This window comes from Quercus suber, unplaced genomic scaffold (assembly GCF_002906115.3).
Source record: "Quercus suber isolate HL8 unplaced genomic scaffold, Cork oak 2.0 scaffold_299, whole genome shotgun sequence".
Classification (NCBI taxonomy): domain Eukaryota; kingdom Viridiplantae; phylum Streptophyta; class Magnoliopsida; order Fagales; family Fagaceae; genus Quercus; species Quercus suber.
The window spans coordinates 553,418-565,627 of record NW_027069755.1 but is presented as its reverse complement, the minus strand read 5'-3'; the positions used below and the strand labels follow the sequence as shown (position 1 = coordinate 565,627).

The 12,210-nt window shown below is 37.3% G+C and overlaps 1 protein-coding gene across 1 annotated transcript in view; it reads right to left on the bottom strand.

Moving 5' to 3' along the window:
- Positions 1-12,210, bottom strand: part of LOC112009304 (ubiquitin C-terminal hydrolase 12) — a 29,076-nt gene that overhangs the window by 5,057 nt on the left and 11,809 nt on the right. The window contains exons 12-21 of the mRNA XM_024041637.2: positions 7,760-7,838; positions 7,530-7,676; positions 6,909-6,989; positions 6,679-6,798; positions 3,565-3,687; positions 2,983-3,060; positions 2,802-2,890; positions 2,609-2,717; positions 407-475; positions 202-312 (exon numbers count right to left, since the gene is read on the bottom strand). Coding sequence (XP_023897405.1) covers positions 202-312; positions 407-475; positions 2,609-2,717; positions 2,802-2,890; positions 2,983-3,060; positions 3,565-3,687; positions 6,679-6,798; positions 6,909-6,989; positions 7,530-7,676; positions 7,760-7,838 — 1,006 coding nt within the window. The remainder of the gene's footprint in view (positions 1-201; positions 313-406; positions 476-2,608; positions 2,718-2,801; positions 2,891-2,982; positions 3,061-3,564; positions 3,688-6,678; positions 6,799-6,908; positions 6,990-7,529; positions 7,677-7,759; positions 7,839-12,210) is intronic.

The window sequence follows — 12,210 nt, the reverse complement described above, 5'->3', positions numbered from 1 at the left end:
CCCCCCCACCTTTTTTTCTCAGTACTATAATTTTTTTTTTATATAGCTATACAGATTCTTTTTGTTACTATAATTATCAAGACTTCGATGACACAAACAAAAAGGTAATAATATAGAGACCAGACTGCTCCTGCATTAAACTACTACACATTTTAACAATTATCAAACAAAACATTTATAAAAAGTTGGAGGGGAGCATACTTGGCGATTGTGAACATAATCCATAAATGAGGGAACATCTGGATAGCGTAACTGCTCACCACCTTCAACTGGAGAAGATTTTTGATAGCAAATGATGTCTCCATCTTCAAGCTGCACACAAACACCACAAATCAGTCAAAATACAAACAAAAAAACACTATTAAACTGACCATATATATATATATATATAATTTATGGCATATACCTGGCTGGCTCGAAACGTGCACTTCTTGTCAACGGATTCACACATGACATGAGGATCAAACTTAATTTCCTGAAAATCAAAGAATGAGTAAGACAACATCCACAGAATATAAGACACAAGATAAATCAAGGTCCCAACTAAAATCAGATCTTGACACAACCAACACAGAACTGATGACAAGGCAGTTTGATTGTCAATCAAATGAAAGCAGACCTGAATACCTGACAGTCCAGCTTTGTCTATGTTGCATATTGACTAATGTGAGCATGTGCATAATAGGCACAAGCACATGTTAACAATTAGTCCTTTACCTAATGTAGATAATGTAGAGGAGGTTGATAATGTAGATATTTAGCTGCTATTTTGGGCTGCAAGGTAGGGGGACTGTCAATGTCTTATCTTGGTAAGCCTTTGCGTGCTTCTTCCTAGTCAACATCTATTCGGAATCCCATTTTGAAGTTTTAACATTGTTTGGCCAGCTGGAAGAAATTGTATCTTTCTAAGGGGGGTCAATTAACTCTTCTTAGAAGTACACTTTCGAGCTTGCCCACTTATTACTTATCCTTGTTTACTATCCCCACTAGTATGGCAAATAAAATTGATAAGTTGCAGAAAGATTTCCTGAGGGAGGGCATGGGGAATAAGCAGTTTCATCTTGTAGGGTGGGATAAGGTGTGTTCTCCAATTGCTTGTGGTGGGTTAGGGATTAGGAAACTCACTTCATTAAACAAAGCTTTATTGGGAAATGGTTGTGAGGGTTTGGGGTGGAGGAGACAAGGTTATGGAGACAGGTAGTAGCATGGGAATTTGGGAAGGAGTGGGGTGGTTGGAGTTTGAAGTTGGGAAGGGCTTCACAAGGTTGTGGTCTATGGAGGAGTAGTAGGAAGGGGTGGGAAAATTTTAGTGAGAATATTCGGTTTGAGGGGGGATTGGGGGAATAAAGTTCAGTTTTGGGCCTTTTGGCATGATCATTGGTGTGGAGAAGAACCTCTAAAAGTGGTGTTCCCAATGTTATATGAGATTGCTAGAAATAGGGAGGCATCTGTGGAGGATTTGTTGGTGAGCAGAGTGTAGGGAGAGGACAGTGTTGGGATGTGAGGTTCCAATGATGTTTTAACGATTGGGAGATGGAGTTGGTGGCGGCTTTCATTCATCTGATTGAATCTCACATTCCTCTTAATGAGAATGTGGATCGTGTTCGGTGTAAGTTGAAGATGAATGGAGACTTTAATATCCGTTCTTTCTATAGCGATTTGAGAGGATTTTCTTCACCTCTTTTCCTTGGAAAAGCATTTGGGGTGTGAAGCCTCCACGTTGGGCTTCATTTCTTGTTTGGACAGCTGCATGGGGGAAGATTCTTACTGGTGATAACCTGAGGGGGAAAGGTTTTACTTCAGTGGATTGGTGTTGCATGTGTCATTGTAGTGGGGAGGAAGTTGATCATCTTTTGATTCATTGTAAGGGGGCATCCCAGCTATGGAGTTTGGCCTTTAGATCTGTTGGGGTATCTTGGGTGCTGCCTGAGAGGGTGATTGACTTGATGTATGGGTGGAGGGATTGGTTAGGAAAGCATTCATCGCGGATTTGGAATTTGGTACCGCATTGTATTATGTGGATTGTGTGGAGGGACCATAATAGTCGGACTTTTAAGGATTTGGAGCTAACAGTGGACCAGCTATTAGCATTGTTTGTAGGGACTTTGTTTGCTTGGTCTCGTGCTTGGGAATTCACTTCTAGAAATTCCATTCCAATCGTTTTTAGATTCTCTTTCTTGTTGTACATAATTCCCTTTGTGTTGTTTTTTCTTTTTCTGTACATCTGTTTTTTTGCTGCTTCATTATTCTTGTATGAAGTAGTTTTTGTTCATAAAATTGTCTTACGTATTAAAAAAAAAAAAAAAAAGAATAGAAGACAATAGATTCTTTTCCTTTTCTATGAGAGCATCAACAATTTAAACTTCCAGATTTCATATCTGTGAATTGGATGCTCAACTGCTCTTAATTGCAATAATCCAATTTTTAGGTTACTAAGTCTGACCTGATCAGCATGCCCAAACCCATAACAAGGTAACCTTAAGTTTTTTTTAGATAGGTACTAAACCTCTGGTTTTATTCTTCTCACGTACTAGAATAGAGTGCAGATTCAGAACAAACCAATGAAATCACCCAATTACTAATTTTTTTTAAAATATGGAAAACATACCTCATAAAGTTCAATCTCTTCATCGGGAGTATAGCCAGCCATTTCATTTAATTTTGTTAAGATTTCTAATGGCTTACCAGTACTCTTCACAAAAAGCCTCCCAACATAACTGAAATCATGGGGGAAAAAAACCTAAGCCAAGTTGAGGCAAACACACTGTAAAAAATGCAGAATTAAAGAAACTATTATTTACCGGAGTTCTTCTTTCTCAGGATCATATAGCTTGAAGAAAAGCAAAATATCATCCTTTGTCTTATCAGGTGGAGCAATAGGGCGTAAATCCTAAACAAAATGACACAGACAATGAGTGAACACTCTTGCAAAGAATGTTACATTGGAACAACTATGAAGCCTACACTGGAAGACAACATTACCGGGCCATGCTCTACTTCCAAGAACAACTTAAGTTCTGCATTGTGAACCTTATTTGACACCTCCCGCAAGTGTCCAACCTATAATACAGTGAAGAAATATGAGATTTAGTAATTGATATCTTCACATCAGCCAACTTAAACAAACAACCATACATATTTCCAAAGAAAAGGAACTTGAGGATGTTAGTCACCAACTAAAATGCATAAGTTTTGCACAGAAAACAACATGAAGACAAAGGTATAGCTAAAACTAAAAGATACAGGTTCTTTTTCATTGTCAAGAAAATGTAAAAGCATCAGAGAAAAAAGAATGTGTGAAGACAAGACGAGTGTGTAGAACAAGATATGAGCTTCTTTTCTTTTCTTTTTTTAATCAGTAAGAATGCAATATTATAACAAAACTTTGTGCTAACGATAATGAACACAAAGGATCATAAAAATACAAATAAATCAAATGCTAGATCTAAGATAACAAAATATGGTCAATTAAATAAAGAGAAATGTCATATCACAGCCTGTCGCACAAAAATGCCAAACAAATCTGAGCACATAGAGAAACATCAGAAAGCAAAAGATATTTACAGATTGAGTTTCCTCCATAGGTGTTAATGGCCGGTTTGGGCGATATGTATGGTTTTGACGCTTTGCCCACAACCAAAAACGCTGAAATTGAACAGGTATTCCAAAATCTTTAGCAACCTCCTCCTGCATGCACCAAATTTGTAAGTCAACAAAAAACTGCAAAAGAATTGCAAAAAAACTGGAAATGAAAATACATAGTCATGATATATAGAACAAATACATCATCATTAGAAAGCCACAAAAAAACAATCAGCAGGCACTTACAATAACAGTCACAAGATTTTCATTTGGCAATCACACCAATTTATTCTCTCTATTCAAGTGTGTTATTTTACTACCACTCTCCACATGAGTAGGGATGACTCTCTCCTGATAACCTTAAAGCTCATCAACATTATAAAGATCACTCTCTCAATGCTTGCCACTTTGAATAACTAACATATACATAGTACCACTTGAAAATTAAGCGTAAAATATAATTTTTTTTTAATGACTGGCCCATCAAATTAAGGGTAAAATATAATGCAGATTCCATTCTTGTGGGTGGCCACTTTTAAGCAAAAATGCTAAAAATTACAACCATATCCAAACTTTTCATCCAGGACCCCACTCTATAACCAAAACAGGGTGCAAAAAAAGAAATATAAACTTCTTTTTTAATAAGTAAAAAGTTTATTGATATCAAAAAAAGGGGAGAACCCTAGTACACAGGAAGTGTACAAGGGGACAAACAATCAAGAACAAAAATTACAAGAATCTAGGAAATCAAGAAAAGATAAAATCATTGGTTTCACAATGCAGCCAACCAATCCATTAAAGTTCTAAAGAAAAATAGCTTCAAATCTGATCTTGATCTCTCCTTATCTTCAAAGCACCTACTATTTCTCTCTCTCCAAAGACACCACAATAAGCAGTGGGGAACAATCAACCATATATATCCATTTCAATGACAACCAAATCTGCCTTGCCAACATGCTAAAAGCCCCACTACAGATTGCAGCATAACCCAGCTCACTCCAAACAAACCGAATACCATAGTCCACATATCCATTGCAACCAGACAATGAAGAAAAAGATGATCAACCAATTCACCATTACACTTGCACATGTAGCACCAATCCAATATCCAAACCTTCCTCTTTCGTAAATTGTCAATCGTTAAGCACTTCCCCAAAGTAGCAGTCCAAACAAAATAAACTTCTATGAGTGACATAGATTTTATTAAAAATAGGAGAATGATTTTATTAGAAATAGGAGAATAAGCCAAGTCTACAGGGGTATACACAAGCTCCTGGATTTTTTCCCTTCTCTCCAAGAAGTTACAATCCAAAAGTCAGAAATTAAAAATATTCTAAAAAATAAATAGTGGGCCCAGAGCTCTCTCCCCTCCATCTCCCTTCCCTCCCCTCCCTCTACACCCAACCAAACAAAGGAAAAACACTCTTCCCTCCTTTTTCTCTCCTCTATCTTCATTTCCATCATCTTTCCCTGCATCCAAACATATTGGAAGGGCAATCATGCTTGATTTAAGTAAGTTGTATACTTTTTAAATAGATGTCAAGTCAGATTTGTTCTTCCGATCTACTAGAAAGGCATACTACCCTGCAAGATCTTTATTTTGAATCCACAGTGACCATAATACCATAAGAATATATTGTCAAATAATAATTACAGTACAGTACTTAATAGCAAAAATTAATCATTGGTTTGTTTTCAGATAAAACAGATAGTAGACAAAAACAGAACAGTTTAAATGGCGGGTCATTTTTGTACAAATGACATTTTCCTTTTGTTCTCATATACATTTTGTTTTGAGTATCATGTCATTTTTGGCTTGTTTTGTCCCAAAAAAATAGGTGTCCAATAAAGCTAAAAAAACAAAAAAATTGCCCAAAAAACGATGATGTGGTCCCTTGAACTTTAGTATCTTATTCTTCGAAATCTTTTTTTTTTTCTTTCTCTTATAAGTTTTGGTAGAAGAAACTTCCTTATCAAATAGGTTTTTTTTTTTTTTTTCCAAAATTTATCCTGCAAATTTAAATATATCAAGAAAAACATACTCATGTAGTGCACTAGATCATAAGAATAGTGTTGGTCTAAAAAATCAACAGTAAATTATAACTGGGTTTAGATCCAACCATAAATTGTAATTGAATTACATATTTTTACTAAAATATCAAAACGTGCACTTTTTAATGCTTACTGGTATGCAGAAAGCACAGTGTGTGCTTCAGGTGTACTTAATTATGCTTAGGAGAGAATCTAAGGGTTGATTGGAAACAGTAAGTGGAGAGTATGTAAGCAAAATAAGGGAGTAAACCATGAAAACAGAGTTCAAGTACAGGAGACTTGGAGACAAGTCCAGGTAATTTACAATCCACAAATGCGCACCAAACTACCTGGCTTTTTGAACAAGCAAACACTCGCACGCAAAACATGCACACCTGTGCAAGTTTACGTTCTTCAGCTTTCAAGGGGAAAGAACTTGAAAATATTCAATCTGCCCAATATACGAACAGATTGATTAAAATATATATATATCCTCACAAGAAAATTATCCTGGATTTTATCTACCTATTTCTTAGGTAATGGCAGTTTTTAGCTGTTGGTTGAATTGACAGAAGGAAGGAGGAAAAGAAGATATTATTTCATTGCTTTGATTTGAAAAATGATGAGGAACGGAGATGAAGGGATCCTATTGCCCTGGGGGCACACCATCTACTTCCTCCCAAGTTGGACAGAATGAAAGAAAAGAATACGTGTGACCAAATGAGACTTGCAGAAATGTGTCACGTTTGTAATCAATCCCCATCCCCATCCCCATCCCCCTCTCCCAATAAAAACAAGGTCCCTCATTCCACCAATAACTCCAAAAGACAACCTCGGTTTACAGTATATATTAAGCACATGAAATTCAAAATGTTACCAACAAAAATGGAGGAAAAAACATCATTACCACCCAGATTCACTTGTTAGGGAAAAAGAAAATCAATACTACTCAGAACAAATTGAGAAGCCACTAAAGAAATTCATATAAAAGGGAAAAACATAATACTTGCCACAAAAATCAGGGAAAAAGCTCATTGAAAAAACCAAGCAGATTCCACATTGTACCTTGAAAAGGTTAAACGGCATCTGCTTTTGAATACGAAAGCTCCGGACTTTGTCATGATCCACGAGATCAAAATATATATCCCTACCAATCTGCTCTACCAGATCTTCATCCCGTGCAACCTACATAAACCTTATAAGTAAGTCATAAGCTGATAATGCTCCACAATCCATGTGGAAAAAATAATGCTTGCACTCTTCTTAAAAACAAGTCAAAAATTAAAAGCACCAACCTTTATAATAGTATAAAGGTGTGCCTCTGCCTTTTCTTTCTTTTTATGCTCTTTTTCTTCTTGTTCTTTCTTCAACCTCTCCTGGAACAAGCCAATGAAACTGATGAGGCCCGATTTCAAAACAAAGCAGTTTGGGACAAGAAGACTTGAAAGATTTATAGGACTCAACGGTAACCAAGGTTCACTTAAGCCCATTAAGAGGATCATTTCAAATTTTTCACAGGAAAAAGAAGCAGACCACCATCTAACTTCAGATTTCATTGATTTCACATGACAAGCTCAAGCAGAATACCACTAAATCATTGGTCTCATCGGACTACAGTGACTAAGCCTCTTTAAATAGAATCTGTCAGAAGCTTGTCTGAGACCCTTCATGAGAGTAAAGATCCCATCTTAATTCAGTCAGCATTGCAAGACAAGCTTAAGCATCCCACCATGAGTTGGCGCAGCTCATTTTCCTTATATAGGCAAATATAACTCGTGCAACCTTACATGACTGAACCCAAGAGCTCACCCCACCCCTAGTGCAAGGGAAAGAGATGCCATATTTGGCCCAAAGACCATTCACAACTAGGCTTAATTCACTGTCAAACGTAATGAACTGCAACAACAGAAACTTACCCGAAGATGTTCTGCAATGTCCTTCTCATCCACATTACAGATTATTTTGTCCTTGTCACTGTCACGTATATACACCAGCATGTATGCATTTGAATATTTGGTAAATTTAAAAGGAGTGTTATTGAATCCAGGATTTGTCTGTGGTAACTGTCAAAATTTGGCAGGTAAATCATAAACAGAGTAACTATTATAAAATCAAATATTACACATTGTGCTGACAAAAACAATACCTCTTCTTCACCACCATACTGCTCCTCCAATGCTCTCTTCACATCTTCTTTTGTTACCCTTTCATCATCAAATTTGTACCTGAAAATGAGTATATCTTAATGACAAACCATAGAATGAATAAACAATTGACCACAACCAAGCACCAGCAATATCAAGCACTCCCCCTCCAAGATTGTATGTGATGCATGAAGTTCAATCAAAACTCTATAAAATTATAAACTCATAATACTCATACCCTCAAACTGGAACAGTGAGACACAAAACTAATGGTAGACCCTTTCACCATCAAGCTTATATCATAAATTCACTGACATTCATGTAACACAGCAAAGAAACTATAGAATAGAAGTGATCATGAAAGTGGCACCAAGCACTAAATAGAAATTTAAAAATAATGAGGACTCTCAATACTTGTAATCTCAACTGATATAACAGGACTCATAGATAAATAAATAAATAAATAAAATTGTAAACAGATAATTTCCTATTGACTATAATAATTTTTTTTGATAAGTAAGAATAGAATATTATTAATAAAAGAAAAGCAAGAGAAACACAAAGAGTTCACGGTAGTGAAAAAAGGAAAAAAAGAAACAAGAAGACAAAAACAGCCCCTAATCTATTCTAATAGAAGAAATAAAATCCGTAAGGGTAGAACAATCCGAAAAACCCTAACATCGAGACCAATCAAAGAGGGTCCTCTGGCAAAACTCTAATAACTGAACCACAGTTTTCCCCTCATCCTCAAAAGCCCGCCGATTCCGCTCAGACCAAATAGTTCACATTAAACAGCCTGGGACCAAATCCCAAATATCAGAACTATGCTTCCCAAGCCAATGAAGCCAATAATAAGTCCTCAACTGAACCTGGCATGAGCCAATCAATCCCAAACAATCGAAGCATATACATCCACAAAAAATGAGCTATCGGACAAAAAAGTAACAGGTGATCCACAGATTCCGCATTACAACAGCACAACTAATAACGATTTGTCAAAGGGCGACCACGAAGCATAAGATTATCCAAAGTTAGAATCTGACCATGAGCTGCTGTCCACATAAAAAAAGCCACCCTATTAGGAACCTTAACTTTCCAAATACCCTTCCAAGGGAAGGTAGAAGGAGCTGCATTACGAATCTTATGATAGAAAGACCGAGTATCAAACTTCCCACTGTCATTAAGATCCCAACAAAGCCTGTCACAACCTCCACCCCTAGGGATTTAGGTTTGGATGAAATGAAGAAAGGAGTAGGAAGCCGTTAACTCCCAATCATTGAATTCCCTCTGAAATCTTTTTTTTTTTTTTTGATAAGTAATTCCCTCTGAAATCTTAAACTCCACACTCTGTCATTATCACCCACTGAAGGGCTTAACACATCAGAAATACAAGCCTCCTTATTAGCTGAACACAAAAATAACTGAGGATAAGGACTTTTAAGAAGGACATCCCCAGTCCACTTGTCATGCCAAAAAAGAGTACAAGATCCATCCCCCACTACAACAGAGAAATGCTTAGCAAAAGTTTCCCACCCTTCACTAATACTCCGCCATAACCCACAACCATTGGCCCTACTACAAGCTCTAGTGCACCAACCCCCTTTTCCCTCCCCATATTTCATGGCTATGACCCTTTGCCACAGATGAGAGGTTTCATGGCCATACCTCCACAGCTATTTCCCTAAAAAGGCCTAATTAAAAGGTGCCAACTTCCGAATTCCTAAACCACTCAACTCACACGGTAAGCAAACCTTTTCCCAAGCCACCAAAGGATATTTGAAACACTCAACTGATGAACCCCACAAGAAGTTCCTTTGAATGCGTTCCAATCTAGTCGCCACAGCTTTGGGGATAGTAAAAAGGGAAAGGTAATATGTCGAAAGGCTTGAAAGGGTACTCTTCAGCAAGGTGAGTCTACCACCCTTCGACAAATAAAGCTGCTTCCAACCTGAAAGCTTCTTTTCCATCCTCTCAAGGATCAGATTCCAAATGGAGAGTGTTTTATACACAGTTCCCAAAGGCATACCCAAGTAAGTCATAGGCAAACTACCCACTCTACACTAAAGGATATTAGCCAAAGACTGAATGTTACGCAACTCCCCAACAGGGACAATTTCACTTTTCCCCACATTCACCTTCAAACCAATAAAAGCTTGAAAACAAGTCAAAGCCAACCTAATAGACAGAATCTACTCTCTAGAGGCATCACAGAAAAGAATGGTATCATCAGCAAATAAAAGATGAGAAACACGAATACCAGTAGAATTAATAGGACCCACATGAAAGCTCTGAATGAAGCCACCTTCCTCAGTTTTCTTCATGATACGACTTAAGACCCCCATGATCAAAAGAAATAGGAGGGGAGACAAAGGATCGCCTTGTCTGAGACCTCTAGAGCTACCAAAGAAACCAGCAGTAGATCCATTAACCAGAACTGAGAAGCGAACGGTAGAGACACAAGTCTTTAACCATCTCCTCCATCTATCCCCAAATCCCATCCTCTCCAACAGATAAAACAAAGTGTCCCAATTCAAATGGTCATAAGCTTTCTCAATATCTAACTTACACACCACCCCCGGGGTACAACACTTCAGTCTACTGTCTAAACATTCATTGGCAATATCATTCAATATCCGAGTGAGAGACTTGGTTGTGAGGCTTTTAGTTCGGCTATGTTTGCTTTTTCAGACTTCATTGAGGCTAATTACCTTGTGGACTTACCCCTTGAAGGGGCTTCATTTACTTGGTTTAGAGATTCGGGGTCAGATTGTATGTCAAGAATTGATAGAACCTTGGCATCAGTGGATTGGGTTGATCACTTTGGAAACATGTCTCAAAGGGTTCTCCCTCGTGTAGTTTCTGATCATTGCCCTCTGTTGGCGGTGGCAGATAGTGTTAATAAAGGCCGAAGTGCCTTTAAGTTCAAGAATATGTGGTTGAAAGAAGATGGTTTTGTAGAGAGGGTTCGGCAATGGTGGAATGGGTATTGCTTTTCGGGTTCTCCTAGCTTTATTTTGGGTCGTAAATTAAAAGCTCTTAAAGAGGACTTGAAAAAGTGGAATAAGGAGGAATTTGAGGATTTGGCCTTTAGGAAGAAATGTCTTTTATCAGAATTGTTGAGTTTGGATGCTAGGGAGGACTTGTCAGACCTTTCTCATGAGGATCAAACTCGTCGTACTCAGATTAAAGGAGAGATTGCACATCTTGCCTCTTGGAGGAGATTTCTTGGAGACAAAAGTCCAAGTTTTTATTTGTGAAGGAGGGGGACAATAATACTCGCTTTTTTCATCGGGTTGCAAATTCCCATAGAAGAACTAATTATTTTCGGGGTATAGAGGTGGATGGTGTCCTCTATGAGGATGAGGAAGAGGTGTGGTCTAAGGTGGTCCATTTTTATCAGAGTTTGTACACTAAGTCAGATACTTGGCGCCCTTCTATGGATGGATTAGAGTTTTCTAGAATTGAAGAGCAAATATACAAGGGAGGAAAAGAAAAGGCAGGGGAGAGAAAAAAGGGCATACAACCAGAATGAATCATAAAACTTCCTATAACCACGTGGCTTTTTTTGTAAAGTAATAAATTCAAATTTTCTTGATTCCCATCTAGATAAGAAGTTTCACGAATTGGTTTAAGTTGAATTATATTGTTGAAAAAAATAGGTGGAACTGTTGAGTTAAAGGTAAACACAAGAATTACAATCAAAAATGGTCATCAAAATCAACAAAAGAAGGAGAAAAGACCATTTATAAGTACTAACAAAATTTGGTGATAAGAGAAATCTAAAATGGTAGCCTCCTAAAGAATTACAAAATGAAAAATTTATATGGAATAGCACTCATACACAGGCTGCACACAAGGGAGAACCCAAAATAAGTATAAAAAAGTTAAGCACAAAACTTCAGCATATCTAAAAATCCAAAAATTTTATTAGGGAAGCCAGATTCATGACCTTGGTCCATTTGTGGAGAGTCCTTAAGAAGGAATTCTTCAAAATATCTAGTGTGTCTCCTTTCCCTCAAATGTTCACTCTTTCCTTTCTCTCCAAATACACCACATCAAACATAGGAGAATGGCCTACTGAGTCGTAATTCCTTCATGATTTCCAACATTCTAAGAAATTAACCATCATCTGTGGCATCACCATATAATATCAACCGAATGGAATATCATATTTCAAAGCTCAACCGATTGCCCATTTATCGAACATATACGAAACTAACTTTGCGCAGAGTAGTTGAGCAAAAAAAGTATAATATAAATGGATGGCACATTAACTTTCCACATGCTTCACCAAGTGAAGGATTGACTGCCTTCTTAAAAACTTTGTAAAATGACTTAACTTGGAAAACCCTTCTTGTTAAAGGAAACCAAATGATTCTATCCTCTTCCGTGACATTAATGTGAACAAGCATATAGGATCTCCAAAAATGAAGTCAAGGACTCTAATTCACAA